This window comes from Populus nigra, chromosome 9 (assembly GCF_951802175.1).
Source record: "Populus nigra chromosome 9, ddPopNigr1.1, whole genome shotgun sequence".
Lineage (NCBI taxonomy): Eukaryota > Viridiplantae > Streptophyta > Magnoliopsida > Malpighiales > Salicaceae > Populus > Populus nigra.
This window is the reverse complement of record NC_084860.1, coordinates 6673596-6698385: the sequence shown is the minus strand read 5'-3', so window position 1 is coordinate 6698385 and position 24790 is coordinate 6673596. Positions and strand designations below refer to the sequence as shown.

The 24790-nt window shown below is 30.8% G+C and overlaps 1 protein-coding gene across 1 annotated transcript; it reads left to right on the top strand.

Moving 5' to 3' along the window:
* The first annotated feature begins 19369 nt into the window (after positions 1 to 19369).
* On the top strand, positions 19370 to 21354 carry LOC133703295 (GDSL esterase/lipase At5g45670-like). Its single transcript, XM_062127758.1, has 5 exons — positions 19370 to 19707; positions 19796 to 19920; positions 20020 to 20265; positions 20374 to 20629; positions 20851 to 21354. Exons 1-5 carry the CDS (start codon positions 19461 to 19463, stop codon positions 21072 to 21074), a joined length of 1098 nt encoding a protein of 365 aa, XP_061983742.1. The 5' UTR covers positions 19370 to 19460; the 3' UTR covers positions 21075 to 21354.
* Positions 21355 to 24790: the final 3436 nt, after the last annotated feature.

The following is a 24790-nucleotide window of genomic DNA, read 5'->3' as shown; positions in this document are numbered from 1 at the left end:
TTTGTTTTAATTACAAAAAAAATCTAAAGTAGCTTAGTATTTTGCTATTCATCAAGATACGTTAATGTTAATATTGACTGAAATAATGGAAAAATAATAAAAAAAAAATTTGTTAAAAAAGCCAGTTAAGCATGTAATTGAAAGCAAATTTATTTTTTTTATGAGATATATTTGTCATTGAAAGAATGATTAAAAATAAAATGATATGTTTGTTTTTTTTTCTACCATATAAATACATATAAATACTAATTTGTCATTTAAAACATAAAATTTTAATATTTGGGTGAGAGATTTTTTTGTTTTTTCAATAAAAATTAAACAATGAAGTTACCGTTATGCTATTAGAAGGGAAAAAACATATACATATATTGGAGGGTTTCTTTGTTTTTTTTAATAGTGAAAATACAAAATTATCCTTAAGTTTTGAAAAAAATAAGATTGTATATAGATGTGTTTTTGTCATTTTAATATGATTTTGTTGTAAATATCAAGTGGGGTCAAGAGTAATTTAATATTTTTATGTATATAAATTATTATTTATAATAAAAAATAGTGAGTGCATGCTACCAAGCGGGCACCGCCTGTATCCTTCGGGTGGTGCTTACGGCACCAAACAACACTGAGTGCTGACTTCTAGAGTGGTGTTTAATGCACCCAACACCCCATGCATGGTGGCGAGGTGTATGTGTTGAGGTGGCACCCAAAAGTGCTCCAGTTGGGGGGTTTTCCTTTCTTCTTCTTTCCCCTTTCTCATCCTAGAAAATCATGTTGCTCATTGTAAAAAGACAAGAAAATCCGGCTATTTGTTTGATAAGTTACATTAGGTTTTCATTCTTTTGATTGCAATATATTTAGCCTTGAATTATTTATTGAGTTTATTTTTTTTTTCAATTTCATTTCATCACAATTGATTTTTATGTCAAATTTGGTCTTTATTTTTTTAAGTGTAGTGTATCTGGTCGTGAATTATTTATCAAATTGATTTGTCTTTAAATTTTATCCCTTTACATTTTATCTTTACATTAAATATGATCTTTATTCTTTTGATTGTTATTTTTAGTTGTTTTTATCCTTTTCTAGATTGAAATTGTTTTTCAATTTCATCCTTTATGTTTTGGTTTTATTTTATTTGTGTCAAATTCAGTTTTTTTCTTTTTAAATCTATATTTTTTTAAATCACTTTTTTTTAATTTATTTTTTCAAGTTTATCCCTAATTATTTTGGTTGGTTATGAAATTTATATTATTTTTTCAGGTTAGACTTTTATGTTGTGATTCGATTTCATGATCTGTGTTATAAAATTCTAAAGGTTGGATCAGGTTAACTTCAGTAATTTTTCATTATTTGTTTTCTAAATTCCATCCATCTTCATTGAGTTTGTTGTAAATTGATATTTTTTTTTGTTTTTTTATTCATTTATTAATTTGATTTTTTTTAACTATTTTCCCTCAATTCAAGATTTTTGTTTATCCTCTTATTTTTTTTTCAAATGAGGTTCTTATTCTCTTAATTGTTATTTCTTTATTCTTTAGTTTTTTTATTTTATTTCATCATTCGACATTTTAATTATTGAGATTTGGTCTCCTAGGTTTTTTCTAGGGCGGAGCATTTCCGGTTCGATCCGGTTTTAAATCAAAATAAACAACCAAACTGATTTTTTTTTAATTTTTTAAACCAAACCAAACCGAAAACCGATTCAAACCGATTAATTTTGGTTCGGTTCGGTTCGGTTTTTTCCCTTCCAAACCGGTTCAAACCCGATGGTCCTCTACCAACACTATTCATCCTCTTCTTCCTCTGGAATAGAAGAACCCGCCTGAAAAAAAAATGTTGGCCTTTATTAGAACCATCAACACAATCAAATCCAATTCACATTGGAGACCAAGTTTGTCTACCACAAATCCTATTTTATCTCAGTTTCCTTCACCCCACGATGCGTCATTAATGTTAAGAAAACTCATCACCAACAGTTTAACAATGACAAGACTGTTAGTGTTCTTATCCTACCAAACACCGAGCAAAAAAATAAAATAATTATCAGCATACAAGATCACTATCCCAGGAAGATAAGGATCATATTTCTCTCGAGGTTTGGCCAAATAAAATCAGAAGGGGAAAGAGAACACAAAACCAGAGAGACAGAAAAGGAGGGAACCTAGAGACCAGAGAAAGGGAAAACCCAAAAACCAAAGAGGGGAAGAACAAGAAACAACAACAAAAGGAGAGAGAGGATCGGGGTTAATGTTGAACGAAATCAACACAGAATCAAATTCACTAATTTTGGTTCCAATAGAAAAGATAACCGAAGAAAGAATTGACAAAGGGAAAGAAAACATATATTTTATTGCAGAAAATTAAAGATTACAAAAAAAAGAAAACAAGTAGCCTCACACTACTCAAGAGAATCACTCTCATTTTGGAATCACACCAAAGACTATAAACTTCACTACAATCTACCCAATTCAGACATACATTCCACATTAAATAGAAATATATAATACAGTTATTTACTATATAATAACCAACTAAGATAAGAACAAGACAATTACAATTAACTTTTCCTGCCACTTGGAATTATAAAATTATCTTTATTTATTCTTCAGTTATGGTTTGTAACTTCTTCCTTCTTGCCAACGTGTTCCATTGTAATTGTAGCTCCATAAAATATACTCATTTACAAACTAGCTTGATTGCTGTCAAATATTATGGACTTCTGTTTGTCTTGGATTAGAGTGCTGTCACTTTGGTCTCTAGAATTTGCATCAGGGATTCCATTCACTAGGATCCAATAAAAACAAACAAACACACATCTCTCACAAAAAAGTCATTGTTGATTAATCTTTGCTTTCTCAAGAACCCGTGCTTTCCAGGAAGAAGCCACAGCAAGACAAAAGTCTCATAGAGAGTTGAGGGAAGGGAGAAAAATCAATGTGGAGAGTAAAGTTAGAGATAATGAGATATGCAGAGAGGGGAGGGGGGCGGCTGATGGGTGAATATTACTTTATGGTTAGAAAACATTCTATTTATAGTTGTTTTTTTTAAGTGTTGGCTGGTTGAACCGGTTCGGTTCGGTTCAATCGGTTTCAGACTTTAGAAACCGAAACCGAGCCGAACCGAAATTTTTTTGTGATTTTTTAATCAGTTAATTCAGTTTTTTTTTGTTCGGTTTTTTCGGTTATTTTTTTTCGGTTTTCTCGGTTTATCATTTTTTTTCTCACCCCTAGTTTTTTCTATTGTTTATAGGCAATACCTAGGAGTCAATTAAGGATAATGATCGGGTCACGAGTCGAGTGAGTTGATATTTATTTTTAGTTCTTTTTCTATGATACTGGGTTGTAGGTTTTTTTTGTTCTTTAAAATACAATAATAGCACTTTAATAAATTTTTTTGGGTTGAAAAAAAATTGTCTGCCTACCCGCGACAAAGTACGTCATTTTTTTGCATATATATATATATTAGAAAGGGAAGTCACGTCATTTTTTTGCATTCAAAATTTTATTATTCTTGCTTCTCCAATGAGTCATAGCAAATTTTTATTATTCTTGCTTCTCAAATGGGTCATAGTAAAGTTCTACTCGAGACTAATGTTGTTTGAGATTAGTGTTTTTTTTATTTGATTTTTTTAAAATTATTTTTATATATATTTTAGATTGTTTTGATAAGTAGATGATAAAAATAATTTTTAAAAATTAAAAAAATATTATTTTAATATATTTTTAAGTTAAAAATACTTTAAAAAACAATACTATAAATGTAAATACTCTCTTAATGTAAAATGGTGGCAAATGAAGTAAATATCCCAACAGAATCTAATATAATACCATGCAAAATTGCCCAACCCATTAAAAAAAGAAAAAAATGAGTTGGGCCTGGGATTTAAGTCCAGCCAGCCAAAATTGTGTTACTAAGAATATTTGGCAAAACACACCCTTACGTCTTGTCCATGTATTTTATCCCTTTCTATGTTGATATTTGACCAAACAAGCCTCATTTTAATATTAGAAAATTTTGAAAATATTTGGAGCTCTTCGTTGATTTATTTGTGAGCCCTTCGTATTTGTTTTTTTTTTCTTTGTGTTTTGTATTTTTTCTACTATATGCTCAATCCGCAGACTACTTTTATTAATTGGTCACAGCAAAGTTAACAATCAATCACAGTTAGCAATAGAGATATGGCTGCAGGATTTCTATGATTGATCACAACAATAGAAGGATTCTTGTAATCCTATAATTCTGCAGTTACTTGTAATATAAGCAACAATCACTCATATAATTAATACACACACACACGACTAATAACAGAACCACAGTATGTGGACTTTTTTTCTTTCCTTGACATATTCCTACATGGTATTAGAGCCTGAAATGGATTCCTCCACCTCCTCCGTTTTACCCATGTCTTCTGCCCTTGAGTTTTCACCAACCAAAACTCATTTACCCGAAACCTCCATCAAACTTGCCTTAAATAATTATCTGTTATTGAAAGCTCAAGTTATACCAATTCTGAGAGGCCATTGTCTTCTTAGTTATGTAACCAATGACATTTCTTGTCCTGACTCAACCATTGTTGGTGCAGATGGCACCGTGCAACCAAATACAACATCAACAACTTGGTTGCATACTGATCAGTTGATCATTCATTGGATGGATCAATAGCTCTTTGTTAGATGATCCTTTTTCTCAAGTCATCAATAATGAATCATGTCATGATGCTTGGATTGTTTTAGAAACTCTTTATGGAAGTCACACCCGAGACCGTATACAACAAATGAAGGGAAAGTTGCAAACTCTCAGCAAAGGTTCTTATTCCTTATAAGACTATTTACACAAGGCCAAGTCTTTGGCCATGTCACTTCGTGGTGCAGGCAAACAAATAGATGATGATGATCTCATTGTTTGCATCCTGCATGGCTTAGGATCTGAGTTTGATCCTATTGTTGCAGCATCTAATGCTCGTGATATGTTTTCTCCTTTTGAAGGCGTGATTAGAAAACTACGTGATTTTGAAATCAGGCTTCACAATGCAAAAACCACTCCATCCAATGTTGCCTTTTACACAAACAAAAACCGTTCTCATGCAAAACCTCAAGGAAGTTCTAATGTGCGTGACCGTCCTGGTGGCTATTCCAAAATACAATTTCAGGGACGTAACAGGGATGCTTACAACACACGACTCGGTGATAATTCCTCTATAACAAGACTTGCCCAACGTGTACAATGGTGGCAAATGAAGTAAATATCCCAGCAGAGTCTAATATAATACTATGCAAAATTGCCCAAGAAAAATGTTGTCAGCTTCCTTCATTCATTTGCTTTTCTTGTGTACAGAGAGGCCACTGTTGCATCCCACCCTCTACCCGAGTAGGTTTGCTTCTTTGTAGTGAGAAGGTGTGAATTGAAACATTGCCCACCTGAAGTTTCCACTAGTCTAAGCAATGAACTCGCTATTTATAGTTGAATAAAACTTGCGTTAAAAAAAAAAGAACAAAAAAAGAGAGAGATGACTATCCTTCAGTAAATCCAAACTCTGATAGGCAAACAAGAGCATACCAAGGGAAATCGGAACTCCATAAAGCAAATTAATCTATCCAATCGTCCGCTAATGAAACGCTTTAGGAAATGGTATATGAGAAATTCCGAAAAAGTTGTTGATTCCCACAAAAAAGAAAGGAAACTTCGGGAGAGGAAGATAAAACACCTGACCTGGAAATTGATCTGGTTAAAGGTCGGGTGATGGATTATACAGGTTAATTTAGAAAAATAAAAAAAATTATTATATATATTATAAATAATAAAATTTTATAAAAAAATTATTTCATATTAAAAAAGATTCACGGTTCGTCAAGATCCCTTGAGCGCTACTAAATGGATGAGAAAGACATTCATAGCTTGAACCTTCTGGTCACTTCACTCCCTATACATAAAAAAGGTTTTGCTTCTTTTCCACCTCCCTCCCGTGAAATCTTGACTATTTATATAAATTCCGAACTGACCTTATCAGGAGAGGGGTGAAGTGAAATTATTTTTTAAATTGAAGTATTTAAATTTATATTATATTTTTTTTGGTGAATATAAAGTAATATTACTTGGATGCGAGATTTTTTTTAAGAAAATAAGAAGGATGTTGAAGGGGCTGGGCCCTAAAAGCTCTGGGACATACGAGATTCTCATTTCTACAAAGTCTGGTTAATGAGCCCAGCCCAGGACAACAAGTTTGAGTCAGCTGCCCGAAAAGGGCATGTTTATGAGCCATCCTGAAAGAAGCACAGAAAAGCACGCGTGTGAGCGGGGAAGGATTTCCAGGGAGGGAGATCCTTGTGGGTTCTGATTTCACATCCTGAACTCAGAAATTCTGTTCTCAGGCCCTTACCACTTCATCCTTCTTGATGAATGGATGGCACCTCGTGTCCCCCTTCTAATTGTTCTTTCCAATATTTTATTATATAAAGTAAAAATAAAAATGCATGACACCATTCATAACTAAATTTTAACCATCTTTTTAATTTTTTGCTCAAAAAAATGCGAAAATAGAAAAAAAAAATAACAAAATCCGAAAATAAAATAAAATAAAATCGCAACGTGTTTGCATCATTTTTGTTATTTTAAATGTCTTTAAAACTCAAAAATATATTTTTGACGCGTTGAATTTTTAATGTGAAGGAATTCTTGAATAAATCCAGACTCCAAAACCACCGAATTCTTGAATAAATCCTCACTATAGCATGACTGACCCGTCAAAGGAAGCACAAGAATAACAAACACAAATAAATAAAATAAAATCATCAAAAAATATGTAAAAGCATCAGATTTAATGGGAAAACCAGCAGTAAAATCACTAGATCTAGGATTATTAAAAAGTAAAAATTAACTTTGTGGGATATAAATTAACTAGTCAGGTTTTAGATTTGTTTTTTAAATATTACTAGTTTGAATCTTATAAATTTTAGAATCGTAAAATTAATCGAGATATATATAAGCTGATTCAGATATATATTTTAATAAAAAAAATTAAAATAAAAATTAAAATGAAAAATGGGATGAGAATTAGTGTTACCGGGAAGAAGAAGTCACCGACAACAGCTGACTATCTAAGAAGAAGAAAAGCTCTTGGTTCAGAGAGAAAAAGACAGCTGCTACAAAAAGTATTACTATTAAAAGCCTGACCTATTAGAAGTCACGATCTCTTTTCTTTCACACATTTAATGGCATATTGAAATTATAATATAGTATTATGTCATGTTCTCCTCATGTCCGCTCTTGCTCATTTTCTTGTGAGACTTTCCAGATTTATTTACTTATTATTTTTACGGACATTACAGCTGAGGATCTTGAATTACCTATGTGGAAGCTCTTTTAGTACGATGTAACAGCAGCATTTTATTACAATTTTTCAATTAATATATAATACTTTTCATTTCAAATTTTTTACTTATTTTTACGTACATTACAGCAGCATTTTATTTACTTATTCTTTTTTTCTCTTTAGACATCTGCACCCCACGTTTCTTGTTTTTTTGAGTTTAACATTGATATCCAAACTAGTTTGCATGTCCTTCAATTAATTTTACGGGTTTTAAAGTTAACGATAATGTAAATTTTCAGTAGCCATCATATAAGCAACCACAAGACTCGAACCTAAGATAATAAAAAAAACAAACCTCTTAGTTCTAAACTTTTATTACTGGACCTTTGACATAAGCAATAGACAATGGTATTTTTTAATTAAAATAATAATTGTATATAATATTATGTTTCTATCTATCTTATAAATTTACTTGAATAAATTATTATTTATTAGAATTTTTCACAAGGAGGTTTGGTAATTATCCTCTCTTTTTTTTTTTCGTTCGTTAATTAATGCACGCCTCATTGTTGTATATCTATGCGCCAAGACGAGAGGGGGAAATTAACCTCAACAAGGAACCAACATCAAACGAGCTAGATCAAATTTATATAGACTAGAAAGGCATAATCAGTACTTTGGAACCAGAAAAAATCAACCAAAATTGACAACACAGAAAATCTAAAATCCATCTTCAAAACCATAAAGTGAATATACAGTCTTTGACAGCATATAATTTAGATATATAGTTCAAATTATATAAATAAATTTATTATTTTTAGAGAATAATATAAATCATATTTTGAGACCTTATCTAATAGTTTAAATTATTGAATTGAGATGTATTTTTATAAAAAATAAACTTAATGATAGTTTTATAAAAAATAATAATTAAAAAGTCGTACCCCTCAATTTAATTTCAAAAAATAGTTTCCTTTTATTACTCTTGTCTTGCATTATTGACTAGTAAAAAGTGTGTGAGTGTCATGGTTAAATAGATGGCTGAGAGATCTTTGACTATCAACATTTGATGCGGGTAGATTTAGATTTAAATTTAGTGTGGTTGTGGTTATTTTTAAAGTATTTTTTGTGTTGAAATATACTAAAATGATATATTTTTTTATTTTTAAAAAATTATTTTTAAAATCAGTGCATCAAAAAGATTCAAAAAACATAAAAAATTATTTTTAGCAAAAATAATTTTTTTTTTACTTTTTAAGAATGTGGTCCAAACGGTGATGCAAGTAGATCTAGCGTGGGGATATATTTAATTATAACTTAGTATTTTTTTTATTTACGAGAAAAATTAATAATTTAAATTCAATTGAAACAAAATTATTTTCTAATATAATTTTTTTATTAAACATTTTTTCTATGCAAAATAATATAGTTTTTCTACTATATTTTTTATTTAATAAAAAATAAAATTAATTAGAATAAATATTAAAAACATTAAACAATTTAAAATAAAGGTAAAAAATAATATCTATCTAATTAAAACTCATCTATCTTATTAATGAGCTTCTTCATCTTTTTTGTCCTTTTTTTTAGCATAATATTTTATTTAAAATAATAGCTTGCAACAATCATAAAAGCAAGTTCTAACAAAATAAACTTTGTTATAATAATTTTGATTAAAATATATCCAAAATTTTATGAATAATACACCGATTGCATGTTGTTACGGAAGAAATTTATAAAATATATTTTTTTATTTAATTATATAATAATAAAAATAAATAAATACAAGAAAGACAATGAATAAATTTTAACAAAAAATAAAGGGATGTACAAGAAAAAAACTTACTAATGGTAAAAAAGAAAGTTATAATAAAATAAAAGACATTTAATAAAATAATATCCTAGATATATTCTTAATTTATTTATTTTGATAAATCTTAACTAAATTCAAAGAAAAAACAATAATCATGCACTAGGGGTGAGAAAAAAACCAAGAAAACTGGAAAAAAAATAACCAAAAAAACCGAACCGTGAAAAAAAATCAATTAAAATTTTAAAAAAACCGACTAGTATGGTTCGGTTTCGGTTTTATAAGCATAAAACCAAAAAAACTGAACCGAACCCAAATAAAAAAAACAAAAAAAAACCGAGTCAAAGCGAAAAAACAGAGCCAAACCGGTTTGAACCGGTTTTTATCTTAAAAAACCAAACCGAATCGAAACCCGTCGGTTTAAACCAGTTTCAATTTAAAAAAAAAAATTATTTTATTATTTTTTTTAAGATAAAAACCATCATGCACAACTCGATAAATAAAAAAACACAAGGCCAACTCGCTAGCCCTTAACAAAGCAGGTTAAGCACAGGAGCCTATAAGGAAGACTCGCGCGTGTGCCAATTATTGTTTTTAAATAATGGAACTGTGAGACAAATACTTAAAAACAAAGTTGCTAGAAAGTTGCTTTGCTTCAATTTGGATTACGAGTTGCAGATAAAAACACTATATTTGTCGAAAATATACATGCCAGCGGAGAATTTCGAGCAAGAATTTTCACAGCTGATGCAGGAGATTTTTTTTAAAAAATATATAATTCTCTTAATTAATTTTATTTTTTTCTACTTTTATTTTATATTTTGTATTACTATATGCTTTTTTATTTTTTCTCATTTTTAAAAAAATAGTTTTCTTATTTTATTTTTATATTCAGTATTATTAGGGTTCTCTAGGCTTTTCTTTATATATATATATATATATATATATATATATATATATATATATATATATATAAGAAGCTGTCGATAAATAAAATTAATTATTTTAAGAGTTTTTTTATAATTATAGTATTGCTTGTACAAACAATGTTATCCTTTGCTCTCATCTACAGGAAAAAAAAAAACCTTACTTGCCAAATTACTTAATTTTATTTAAGACCATGAACATCATAGGAAGACTTTCAAAATACATATATATATTCATGTCTTTACTGGCCAAAAGGTTATTACAACCTCTTATGCTTATATATAAAAAAAACTAGAAAAACTCTAATGATACTGAATATAAAAATTAAAATAAGAAAAAAATTATCTTACAATTAAAAAAACTATAAAATCATAATAATAGAAAATAAAAAAATTAAAATTAATTAAGAAAAGTATTTATTTTATCAAAAATTCTCCTACAAACTGATGTAAATGGGAGCAATGGATAATGTGGTTTGTTATAAATGAAAACACTTAAAGACCAAGATACCATAATTATTTATTGAGAGAATCTCAAAATAATTAATTTTATTTATCAATGTCTTCACTTGTCAAAAAACTATTACACCCTTTATATAAAAAAAACTAGAAAAACCCTTGTAGTAATAAATATAAAAAATAAAATAGAAAATTATTTCCTTCAAATGAAAAAAAAAACTAGAAAAATATAATAGTACAAAATATATAAACAAATTAAATTAATTATGAAAAATATTTATTAAAAAAAAACCTTTTCCATACTAACACAAATGAGAATGAATGATTGTGAAAAGACTCTCGAAATACTAGTTTATTTATCCTTATCTTCACCTTTCAAAAAAATTATTATAACTTTTTATATTTTAAAAAAATAAAAACTCCTAGTAGTATTGAATAAAAAATAAATTAGAAAAATTATTCTCTTAAATAGAAAAACATATAAAAACATAGTAATACAGAATAAAAAATAAAAATAAATATAACAAAGGAAAATCTTTTTCTCAAAAAAAAAAAACTCTTGTGTCAACTAACCCTAACCCTTGAAAATGAAGCTGAGATATTTATCGGACAAGGCAATAATGGTACTGAATTACTGATCCTAGCTAGTTCTGCTCTAATGCTTGCCACCACATATACACATAAAAAGTCAAAGGAAATTTGGTAACCTAATAGCATTAATCATGTAATCATGTGGGGAGCCGAAGACAAAAGAGACTTGTGCCTGGTTCAGCCCATGTTACTCGGTATGACCTGAAATCCAAAGCATTAAATTTAGCAACCACACATCCATTTTTCAGTTTAGAGGATACAGTTCATGGGAGACTGGTAATAATGTTAGAAGTCCCAGTCATACATGTGTTGTAGAACTCGATCCCACATGCCGCGTATCTATAGATAGCATCATGCATGCATGCCTTTATGTTTGTGTATATAATTTAAATTATATTTAACAATAATGCAAGTTGAGAGTTGATTTTTCTTTCAGAAAACAGCTGCAACTTGCTGATCATGAGTCAACGCAGTAGATAAATAGCAATGAAAGCACTCGTGATTTCTCCTTCATGAAGCAATGCTTGGTCTCGAAATGTAGAGCTGGACTCTCTGTAGTTGCACTCCTTTATTGACTTGAGTTGAAGTAAATAAATGGTCAAATTGAAGTGACAAACTCATTAGTTTCGAGTGAAAAACTGCTGAAGCCATGTCGACCTCTAGGCTGGATACGTACTAACTACAAACCAGCTGGGCAGAAAACTATTAATCATCCACCGGCATTTTCTTAATTTCCAGGACAGGGAAGCTGGCCTTGAAATGGTCTCACTTCACGATATTCAATCTGTACACTATATCTAAAAAATGGATGGGATCATATAGAGAAAATCTTTGGAAGTAACTTGTTACTTCGTGTTTAATGACCATATTCTTGAGTTTACTGACTTGATGAAGAAGATCCATGGGGTTTTATTTAAAAAAAGGATGTATTAAATTCCCATTCCCTTAATGCTACCAGAACTGAAATTTGATTTTACGGTGATATCCATAATTACCATGTGATTTCATCATCCAAGTGAGTATTACTTATTAATATTATTGGGTTGTTAATTAGCTCATTTTGTGATTTATATTTTCAAGACAGCCACATAAATAGATGTATTGCAACGATTTTCCTGTATAATAGCTCTGAGTAAAATCAATAAGCAGCTGCAGATTAGCTCTATAAAAAATAGGCCAACAGGATGATCTTCCCACACGATATATAATAATTGATATCAAGAAAGTGCCAGAGGGTGTTCGAAGAAAAGTAGCTGTGGTACAGGTTCAACACAACAATGCAAGGTTAAGAACTCAAAAATAAAAAGAATATTGAAAGGAAAATATATTTTTATTAAATGTTTATCTTTAAAATCTTTTAGTCATTCTCTATATTTTATGCGTGTGTTAATAATGCTGAATTACAAGCTTTTTATAGGCATAAAGTTATAGACAATTAAGGAATTAAACTAATACAAATAAATCTTAATCTAAACAAAAATTGTATTCTGCCAACTAAACCAGTTGACCGTTTCTGAATTTTTTAGAATCTAAAATCTAATTTACTTTCAACATCCTCCCTAAACTTAATTTCTTCATAACTCCCAACACATCTCTTATTTTGATAAAAACATCATGTTTGAGCGGCTTTATAAATATATTTGTAACTTTATCCTGTGTCTTTACATACTTGACTTCAACTTTCTTGTTTGCAATGCAATCTCATAAGTAATGAAATCTTGTGTCAATATACTTACTCCTATCATAAAATACTAGATTCTTCGCTAATGTAATGACTGATGAGTTGTCCACATATATTTCAATATGCTTCTCTTGTGGCATTCACAATTCCTTCAATAATCTCCTTAACCATATGAAATGACAAACACATGATGTAGTAACTATATATTTAGTTTCACATGTTGACAAAGTGACTATAGATTGCTTCTTTGAACTCCATGTGAATGTTATGTCTTCCATATAGAAAACAAAACTCGTAGTGCTCTTTTTATCATTCATATCTCTAGCACAATCACTATCACTATAACCCACAAGTTCAAAGTTATTATAATAACCATAGAATAAGCCAAAATTAACAGTATCTTTGATATACCGAAGAATTCACTTCAAAGCTTTGAAGTGTGTCATAGTAAATGTCTTCATAAACCTACTCACAAGTCTCATTCTAAAAAGAATATCTAGATGAGTGCATGTCAAATATCTCAAAAGTCCAACTAAGCTCTTGAATGTTGTAGAGTTTATCCTCTCCCCTTCATCATTCTTTGACATCTTCACTTCACACTCAACTCGAGTGTTCACTTTTGCACAATCCTCCATCATGAACTTCTTGAGAACCTCTCTTGCAAACTTCTCTTGATTCATAAAGATTCCATCTTCTTCTTATTTGATCCCAATCCCTAAGTATTAGGACATAAGATCAATATTTGTCATCTCAAACTCCTTGGTCATTGCTTGCTTGAAGTCTTCGAATATCTTTGGATTATTTCCTGTAAAGAATAAGTTATCCACATACAAACATACAATAAGAGTATCTCCACTTTCTTTGATCTTTACATAGATAGTATATTCATGGAGGCATTTAACAAATCCATTTTCTAAGAAATGGCCATCAATATGACTATACCAAGCCCTTGAGACTTGCTTTAATCCATACAAGGCTTTATTCAACTTTAAAATCTTGTATCCATATTCCTTTACTTCATAAACCATAGGTTGTTCAATGTAGATCTCCTTCTTAAGAAAACCATTAAAAAAAATTGATTTGACATCAATTTAATAGATTCTCCATCTATGTTGGGAAATGGTGACAATGATTAATTGAATGGTCTCCAATCTAGCAATGGGAGCAAAAACCTCATCATAATCAATCCCATGCTTTTGACTATAACCTTTTGCTACTAACCCTTACCTTGTGTCTCTCCACCTTTTCTTTGGCATTCTTCTTTTCTTTGTAGATACACTTGACACCTATTGGTTTTTTTTCCATTTGGTCTAAAAATCAATCTTCATATGTCGTTTTCTCAATTGATGCAATCTTCTCATCTATAACAATTATCCATCATGATGCAATCTTCTCATCTATAACAATTATCCATTATACGTCCTTTATTGTTGCTTCAAACACTATAGGATCACATGTAGTTAGGTAACAATATAATGTTACATCATCATTAGGATTAGTAACCTCATATAAGCCATCAAGACTCCTCATCTTTCTTGGTGGACTTGGTGGAGTGCCACTATTTGAGCTTCTACCGGAAAAAGAATGAGAATGAGAAGGAGAAGTTAAGCTCATTGGTGTAGATAAAGGTGTAACTATATTTCCTTCTTTTTATCAAGAACTGGTAGGAAGTCATATTTTTCACCATCATTTTCCTTTCAATTTCATGCTCCTTCATTAAACTCAACATCTCTACTAATCACTATCTTTCCTTTATTAGAGTTGTAAAACTTGTATCCTTTAGACTTTTGATCATAGCTCACAAAGATCATCTTTTTGCTATTGTCACCTAGCTTGATCATCTATATGCACATAGCCAATGTTCCCAAAAACTTTCAAATGAGAAACACTTGGCTTTCTTCTACTTCATACTTCTTGTGGGGTCATGTTATTCAAACCTTTGGTAGGACATCTATTTGACAAGTAGATAGCACAATTTACAGCTTCAGTCCAAAACTCTTTAGACATTTTCTTGGTTTTGAGTATGCTTCCTGCCATGTTGAAGATGCTTCTATTATTTCTCTCTACCATGCCATTTTGTTATGGGAATCTAGGCACTATTAGGAGTCTCTTTATACCATGATCTTTATAAAACTCATTAAAATTACTAGAACAAAATTCACCCCCTGTCTGTCTTATGTTATTTTATAGAATAACCACTTTCTTTTTCAACTAATGCCTTAAACTTCTTAAAGTAACTACATACATTAGATTTTTCTTTTAAGAAGTATATCCAAGTTTTTCTATTATAATCATTAATAAAAGTAGAAAATATAGATTTTTACCAAACAAACATGGTTTGATAGGACCCCAAACATCGACATGTATTTCTTGAAGAGGTTGACTTACTCTTAATGTAGACTCTTTCATAAAGCTTTTGTGAAATTGTTTGCCCACTAAACATTCTTTACATAACTGATTTGGATGTATAATTGATGGCAGACCCTTTAACATCTCATTTGTGACATCATCTTCAAGTTATCAAAGTTTTTATGCCCAAGTCTCATCCTTCACATATGCATTTAGGCACATCTATCTTTATGTTTAGTAAGAACACTCTATTTTTTATCATGATTACCTTTGTAATCATAGCTTCTTTAATGTCAAGTAATGTTAAAGTACAATCTTTCATCTTAATCTCATATTCTCCAACAATTTTCCTAAGCTCAATATGTTGTTTTTTTACTATTGGTATATAATAGACATCACCAATACATTAATGACTTTCATCTTTCAATTTAATCAAAATCGTACCTTTTCCTTTGATGACAACCTTTGAATGATCCACAAAGGTGATATTAGCTCTAATTGCTTTATCAAGCTCCATGAACTTGTCTTTTTCTCCACACATATGGTTGTTGGCTTCATTGTCTAGGTTCCACATATTCTCTTTATCTTGTATTCTCTCATTATGCACTAGTAGTAGGGTGGCTTCTTTCTCTTATTATATCACAAGATTTGCATTCTCCTCATCCCTTTTGGTTGGACTCTAGCAATCCCTAGCATAATGACCTACCTTTTGATAATTGTAGCATTTAACTTTTGATTTTTAAAACCTAGATCTTGAATTTCCATTATCAATGTAACCGGTCGACCGATTTGCTTCATGTGGTTGACTGGTTGACCTATTGAGGTTGCCTCGACCTCCTCTTCTAAATCTATATCATCCTCCTTTTCTCTGCTTTATCCTCGTCCTCTACCCTTTTAGCAATATCCAGAACAATCTTGCTTAAAAAAAATATACTTGTGCATCCATATCCTCTTGAATCTCATTGATTATTTCCTCATGGGCTTGTAATTTTCCCATGAGACCTTGTATTGAAAGAACATTCATATTTTATGATTTCTCTATTATGACCACCACATAATGGAACTTCTTTTACAGCGAGCGTTGGATATTATTTGGCACACGTTTCTCTTCCATCTTCTCTTCATATCTCTTTATTTGATTGTATATAGTTAATACCCTTATAAAGTATTCTGAAATGTTCTTCAATTCAAACATATGTAACTTTTCAAAGTCACCACATAGCTTTTGTAGACATACTTTTCTCATATTGTTGGCTTTTTGGTTTGATTCTTGCAAAACTTCTTATGCTTGCTTGGAGGTGGTTGTGTTGACCACTATCTCAAAAGTGGTATCATCTAGACATTGGTGGATTATTGTTAGTGCTTGTTAATATTTCCTTCATGCCTTTTGCACACCTTCTCTTTAAGCTAAAGTCAACATTGTTCCAATTATAGGCTTTTCAAAGCCTTTTTCAACCATCTCTCATACATTTTGAGAGAACCTAGCTAAGCTTTTACTCGAATACATCAAGTTTTCATAATTGTTTTTTGTCAACCTATAATATTGAAGTGGGAAGTTTGGATTGACCATGTCAAATAATCACACCTAAGTTGTGATACCACTTGTTGGAAGAAAAGCAATTATGGTATAAGATCAACACAACAATGTAAGATCAAAAACTCAAAAATAAGAAGAAGATTGAGAGCTCTTAGTTATTCTCTCTATTTTATGTTTATTAATAATGTTGAATTATAAGCCTTTTTTATAATCATAAAATCCTAGACAATTAAGGAATTAAACTAATATAAGCAGGGGTGGAAGTAAGGGGGGGCAAGCAGGGGCCCGGGCCTCCCCTCAAAATATTTTAATTTTTTTCGTTACCAAGAGGTAAAGTGGGATTTATTACAGTGACTTTACTTTGATTTCCAATTTTCTCTTGACCTACATGGTCCACAAATCAATTTATCCTAAAATAAAGACATTACTTGGTCAATTTATATTGATTTTCAATTTCCTCTTTGCTTATTTCAGTGAAAAGAAAAAAATATAAAGACATTACTTTGTCAAATAAAAAACAGAGCATGTACCCATCATTTTATCCTAATATATATTTTGCAGCCGATCAAATAGAGAAATAAAAACACAACTCATAAGCAAAATTTTCTACAAAAAAATTAAAGCAAAGCCACCAATTAATTTATCTTTCATCAAACAAAACAAGGTAATTTAAATTTAAAATTTATTTTTGTTTTGTTTTGAGATGTTTGTTAATAATTTGATGATTTTTTTATATAATTATACCATTTTTGCTATTTTTTTCCAAATCTGCTAGTTCTACCAATTATTTTTTGAATTCTTATTATAGTGATTTTTTTTCTAATTAATTAGATATATTTTATTGGTTTGTTTTTATTATACTTGGATTTTTTTATGTTTTGTTTTTAGCAAAGCCTATATTTTATTGGTTTGTTTTTATTATACTTGGATTTTTTTTATGTTTTGTTTTTAGCAAAGCCACCAAAATTATAAATTTATTCTTACAGTATATATTTTGATTTTAAGTTGAACCATGAACAAAATAACAAGAATTAATTTTTAAAAAAAAAAAGAAAAGAAAAAAAATATTGATGACTCACAACCTAGTAAACCAACTCCAATGTGTAATGTTGAAGTTATGGTTGAGCAGCCCCAATATGCTTCAGTTTACAAAGAACCTACGTTGATTAGTGAGCAACCTCTTACCAGAATCGACATTGCTCATTTAATTAGAGATCCAAACAATCATCCTCAAATTTGAGAATACCCGGTTAATCAACAAGATGAAATTCAAAGGACATACATTAATATGAGGTCATATCAACCTTTGATATCTGAATTAATATCCGCTAACAAGTAAAAAACATCCTCGTTGATTTCAGTCTTATTGGTTCAAAAGTTATCAGTGACTTGAATATTTGGAGAAAAATACTGCATTTTGTTTCCCTTGCTATTTATTTCCAAGTAAACCATATAGAAAGTCAGGATCAGACATGTTTACTATTAAAGGATTTAATTGTTGGAAGAAAGTTAATGATGGAGAACGATGTGTTTTTTTGACACTTCTTGTTTCGACAACAACTACTAAACGAGCTTTTTCAGCGATGAAGATTGTTAAAATAAGACTTCGCAATCGGATAAAGGATGATTTTCTTGCAAATTATTTGATTGTCTATATAGAAAAAAAAATTGTTGAAAGATTCACAGTTGATATGATAATCGGATGGAGGGTGAAGATTGGTATTGCTCCAATATTTTACCTTATATAAAGGTCATTGTATCTTTGTAGTAAGCTATTTGAATAAAACTAAATTATACAGGTTTTGTTTTACAACTCATGTACAATAAATTAAAACAAATATTATATCTTGTTATATTAATTTAGGTCTCCTCTAACAAATAATCCTAACTCTGCCCCTCAATATAAAAAAAATTTAATCTGAACATGAATTATATTCTGTCCACTAAGCTGGTCGACCATTTCTGAATTTTTCAAAATTTAAGATCCAGTTTACTTTCAACAAAGGGTAAATGAGAAAGAAGATTAAATATGAGACGGATAATTTACTAACAATAGCAAAATATTCAAGGACGACGTTAATTATAAGGAAATCTTCAAGTTATTATAATTAAATGGGGAAAAGAAAGATTAAAAAGAATCCTCTTCTGCACATATATTTATTTCATTTTCTTTAAGTTATGATAGGTCTAGGAACTTTATCAAGAAACACCAGCCCTGCCCCGAGGGCAAAGGCGAAACTGGATGATATATACAAAACCCTGCAGCCGATTGCCGACCAAGATAAACAAGCACCATAGCAAGAGTTTAGCAAAATACTAATTGTTTATTTATAACGACAGTGATTTTGTTGCCGATTGTAATTAAGGCTATATGACATAAATGATTATAAATGATTATGACCAAAGTCCACCACCGACTGTAATATTAATTACTGGCCGGTAGCAATGGTGTTCAATCAACGGTTTGATACATTTCACAAGAAATACCGTGCTTGCAGAGTGAAATGCAGCTATCTCCGCCGTCCTTTGCCATGCACATCCGCGTGACATTAATGCAACCAACAACTTCTTCAACTGTAAAAGCGACAACAGAGCCCACTAGTCTATCACTCTTTTTTAATTTATTTGTTTTTTTTCTTTTATCTCTTGACTCTGTCCCCTTCGTGATCACTCCATCTATATATAGTTGCATAGCTTGCATTGAAATTCCTCACACATACCTCCTCCACAGAACATTTCAAGCACCTCACGCCCTTCCTTACCTTTTACTGATCATTCCTTGCATTAAACTTTTTGATTAATTAATGGAGGCAGTGCAGAAGAAATGGTGGGTGGTGTGTGTGGTTTTTTTAGTCTTGCTTTCAGTAAAATATGGGGCTAGAGCGCAACAAGTTCCTTGCTACTTCATTTTCGGGGATTCTTTGGTCGATAATGGCAATAATAATCAACTTTCATCTTTGGCTAAAGCTAATTATATGCCTTATGGGATTGACTTCCCTCGCGGACCTACCGGAAGGTTTTCCAATGGTAGAACAACAGTTGACGTTATTGGTAAGTCCCAGCTCTCACTCCCTCTCACTACATGCTACTCTTACTTCCCATACATGCAACTAACAGATGCTGCTACTTTTCTTAACAGCTGAACAATTGGGTTTCCGCAACTACATTCCACCTTATGCTACAGCAAGGGGCCGAGATATACTCGGGGGAGTGAATTATGCATCAGCAGCAGCTGGAATTAGAGAGGAAACAGGCCGACAACTGGTAATTATTAATCAACTACTAATTAGATAGCATTAAAATGTCCTTATAGCTCAATTGTCACATGCATGATTTTGCCAATTTTTCCCTTTTCTTTTTCAGGGAGATCGAATCAGTTTTAGCGGACAAGTACGAAACTACCAAAATACTGTCTCACAAATTGTGAACATACTGGGTGATAAGAACACGACAGCAAATTATCTTAGCAAGTGCATATTATCGATTGCACTAGGCAGCAATGACTACCTTAACAATTATTTCATGCCTCAGCTTTACTCATCTAGCCGGCAATATACACCAGAGCAATATGCCAACGTTCTTATCCAACAATATACTCAACAATTAAGGGTCAGTTTATCTATCTATATTCGTAGTTAATGATATTAATTGATGGGGTGTCATTTCAAGAAACCATGAGCTATTTTTATTTTTTTTAATTTTTTTAATTTGGTGCAGATTTTGTACAACAATGGAGCCAGGAAGTTTGCCTTGATTGGACTGGGTCAGATTGGCTGCAGCCCAAGTGAACTGGCCCAAAATAGTCCTGATGGGAGAACATGTGTTCAGAGAATTAATTCTGCCAACCAGATTTTCAATGACAAGCTCAGATCTCTTGTTGCTCAATTCAACGGAAATACTCCTGATGCAAGATTTATCTACATCAATGCTTATGGAATTTTTCAAGATTTACTAACCAGACCTGCTGCTTTTGGTAAATATCCAGTAAACCCTTTTAACGCATTATCACTCTTAGCAGTCCTTTATGGCTACCTGTTTGCTACTCCTAGAGATTCAATATAATATTAAACTGCTTCGAAGACACCCTGCTCCTGAAATTCTTAAAATAAAAATTACTTAAACTACGTGCAAGGCATACGTTAGTTGCTAATAACACTTTGTTGGTTCAATGTGCTCTGCCTTGGTTAATTTCAGGATTTACGAACACAAACACTGGATGCTGCGGTGTTGGAAGGAATAATGGACAGATTACATGTCTACCTTTACAAGCTCCTTGCCGGAACAGAAACCAATACGTGTTTTGGGATGCGTTTCACCCGACTGAGGCTGTAAACGTAATTATTGGAAGGAGATCTTACAGTGCACAATCGGCATCCGATGCTTACCCTTACGATATCCGCCAGCTGGCTCAGCAATGAAGACGAAGCTGATGGTTGTGGTGAGATGATCAGTTAAAGATCATATCCCCAAGAATTTTACTTTCTGTTTACTATATAATGTTTGTCGCTTTTAATGTTGTAGTCCATTGTTCTGTATATGGGCAGTACTTGAGTGTAAACAAGTTCAGATTTCGAGTCTTGTCTACGTACTGAATTTAGTGCATTCCTGCAAACTAGCAAGGAGTATGAGATTCTGAAACCATTTAATTACTAGAATCTTAGAAGTAGATTGAGAATCTATTTTCTAGGGTTTTTATTTTATGTCGTCTCAATTAATAAGATTTTGATTTTGTGTCAAAGGTTGGATTGCAAGTGTGATATGTGCAACTTGTATTCCAAATTTAATTCTAGAATTTCACCATAATTCTAGATTTTTAATTTCAAACTCGTAGCAATACTAGAATATAATTTAATACACAAGAAGTAATCAAATATTTTAATATTATGAATATAAATAAGAACTTTAAGTATTCATAATTAAAAAAAATTATATTCATTTTAATTACAACCACATACTAGAATATCTTGATGAACATAAACTAATAGTTTTTGTGTTTTTTTATTTTTTTCTTGAAAATAAATATTATAAGCATATTAGATTACAAGTTTATTGATTACTAGCGTACTTATTATCGCCAATAAATTACTTGTTTACTAGTTACTACCTAATAGTAAAGTTTTGAATCCAGTAAACTTGATTGAACTATAATATTGTAGTTGTTGTTAATTTACTAGGATGATGTTGTTTTTCTAATTCTCCTCTAATTCTTTCTTCAACCTTCTTTAAATAAATAAAAAATATAGAAAACCATCATATAACCTCCCATCTTCTTCCTTCTTTTTTGTTTTAAAGATACATGATTTTAACTGCTATTCTCCACTAATCTACGTACCATGTCATTGATTCTTTGATAAATCTAGACTATTTCTACCATGCCTCCCAATTCTCCTTCCATTTTATCTAAATTTCATCATTCCCTTGTGTAATATCTGGCTTAACTTATAACCAAATCATGTATTTTTTATTTAGCCCGAACTTCATTATATACTCATCAAATGCATCATTCCCTAGCATAATTTATGCTTTCATGTTAAATTTAAGATGTCTAGCTATAGCTATAAATTATAAATTTAATGTAGAATTTAAGAGAAATAACTTTTGGCCTGAATCATTAGTTTAAATTAAAATGTAATTGTTGGCTCAAACAATTTAACAAATACGGTTGACTCTGAGTTCACTGTTGGTGAATTGCCAATTCAGGTTGATCAGAAGAAACCAAACAGCACTAGTGGCTAGTCCAACGCCCACAGGTAGCATAACCACCATTTTTCTGTAATATTTAATTTATAATTTAATTAGCGACCCTCCTCTCTCTCTTCCTCATTTCTTCTTTTTCCTCTAATTGTATTTATTTGTAAATTAATTAAATTTAATTTGAATTTATGACTTAGGTGTTTTGTGATGAATTAAATAATGATTTATTTAATAGATATGTTTGATATTTTGTCAATTTTATTGTTGAGTTGAGATTTTTTGTAAATGTATAGAAATTTGAATTTATATAGATAATTGATAATGAATTAGTTTTACTATTAAAATTGATTGAATAAGTTTGAGTTAAACCAATGTCTGTTATTTATTTAGTTTACGTAATTAATTAATACATGTTGTCATCAATATTCTATATAGTTTTGACATAAGTAATGGATAATCGTTCATGAATGTATCGAGATTCACCTGAAGGGTTGCGTAGGATGAATTATTGTAATGGAGTTCAATGTTTTATTAATTACACACTATCTAATTTAAGAAATATTAGTGGAGATGGTATTAGAAGCCCATGTAAGAGGAGTAAAAATAAAGAGTTTCTTGATCCAGATGTTGTAACGATACATATTTTACAAAAAGGGTTCATGAAGAGATACATATATTGGTTTACAAATAGATAACCATATGTTCCTCACAAGATCATGATAGAAAAAATGGTTGGGTCAACTTCTAGTTCTAATAATGTGCATAAAATTATAGATGATAATAATAATTCTTATAAGAATATGGTTATGGATGCGATGAAAGTACATTAGGATTATGCCGATCAATGTCCAATAGTAGATGGAGAATTTAATGTAGACACGGCCAGGTTTTTTGATCTTTTGAAAGATTCCGATGAACTATTATGGGATAGGTGTACAAATCATAATAAATTATCGGTCATTGCACATGTGTTCACCATTAAATAAGATCATAGGTTGAGTGAGGTCAATTACGATAGAATTGTTGAATGAGCAAAAAACATTTCACCTGAAGAGAATAGGTTAAAAGAGAACTCTTATGCTGCTACATCCATTATGAAACCCTATAACCTAGGATACCAGAAAATTAATATGTGTCCAAACTTCTGCATGTTGTACTACCTTGAAAATACATAGTTGACCGAGTGTAGAACATGGGGGCATGCTCGTTATAAATCCAAAAATGGTAGGGGAAGGACTCTTGTCACACATAAAAAACTTAAATACTTTCTTATTACACCTAGACTGCAAATGTTATTCATGTCACCAAAGACTGTTGAGCACATGATAAGGCATCATTCATATGATGCAGTGGATGAAGTGATGATGCATTTTTCCGATGATGAAGCCTGAAATTTTTTTAATATAGTGCATCAATGGAATCAAGAAACATGCATCTTGGGTTATATACAAAAGGATTTAATCCATTCGGGTCATTTGTTGCTCCTTATTCTTATTGGTTAGTGATGCTCATGGTTAACAACTTGCCACCGGAGATATGTATGAGGTCGAAGTTCATGTTTTTATCTACGGTCACACCCAGTTCTAATAGTCTAGATATGAATATAGATGTTTGTCTTCATCCGTTAATTGATGAGTTGAAACAATGTGGTTATTTGGGGCTTTGACATATGATGTATTGAGAAAACATAGTTTTCAGATGAAGACAACTTTGATTTGGACTATCAATGATTTTCTTGCATATGAAATGGTTTCTAGTTAGAGCACGTATGGAAAACTAGCATGACTATATTATATGGAAAATAACAAATGACAGTAAAACATCTTTTTGTATTGCCACAAACAGCTCTTGCTAATGGATCATAAGTACAGAAAGAACATAAAGGTCTTTTTTATTGGCAGAATTAAAAAGGATGTTGCCCCGGCACTATCATCGAGTGAAGAATTGTATGATGTAATGTCGGAGTACAATGACATTGTGTTTGGTTTTCAATCCGGTATGCAAAAAAATTTTAGTTTTGGTTTGACCTATAATTAGATAAAGTGAAGTATTTTTTGAAAGTTTTTTTATTAGAATACCAATCTCCTCTGTCATAACTTTGATGTCATATACATTAAAAAGAACGTGTTTGAAAATATTTTCAACACGATTATGGAAGTGAAATGGAAGACAAAGAACAAAATCAAGGCTAGAATAGATATATCTTTGTTTTATCACCGTAAAAATATGGAGTTGGTTTATTATGAGTCACAAACCGTAAAGCCCAAAGCTAACTTCGTCTTAGAAAAATATACATAATTGTCTACCAATGGCTTAAGAGTCTGTGTTTTTCTTATAGACATTCTTGTATTATGGTCACTAAGAACTCCAACTTATCTTCAAAGATTTTATGGCAATGGACTGGCTATACTAGAGAGATTATATTATCACCCCTAAAATA

Bases quoted from the DNA above. Each gene is read 5' to 3' on its own strand.
- LOC133703295 (XM_062127758.1), top strand. From the start codon at position 19,461: ATGGAGGCAGTGCAGAAGAAATGGTGGGTGGTGTGTGTGGTTTTTTTA. The intron at 19,708-19,795 runs GTAAGTCCCAGC...TTTTCTTAACAG, and splicing joins AACAACAGTTGACGTTATTG to CTGAACAATTGGGTTTCCGC. The intron at 20,266-20,373 runs GTCAGTTTATCT...AATTTGGTGCAG, and splicing joins AATATACTCAACAATTAAGG to ATTTTGTACAACAATGGAGC.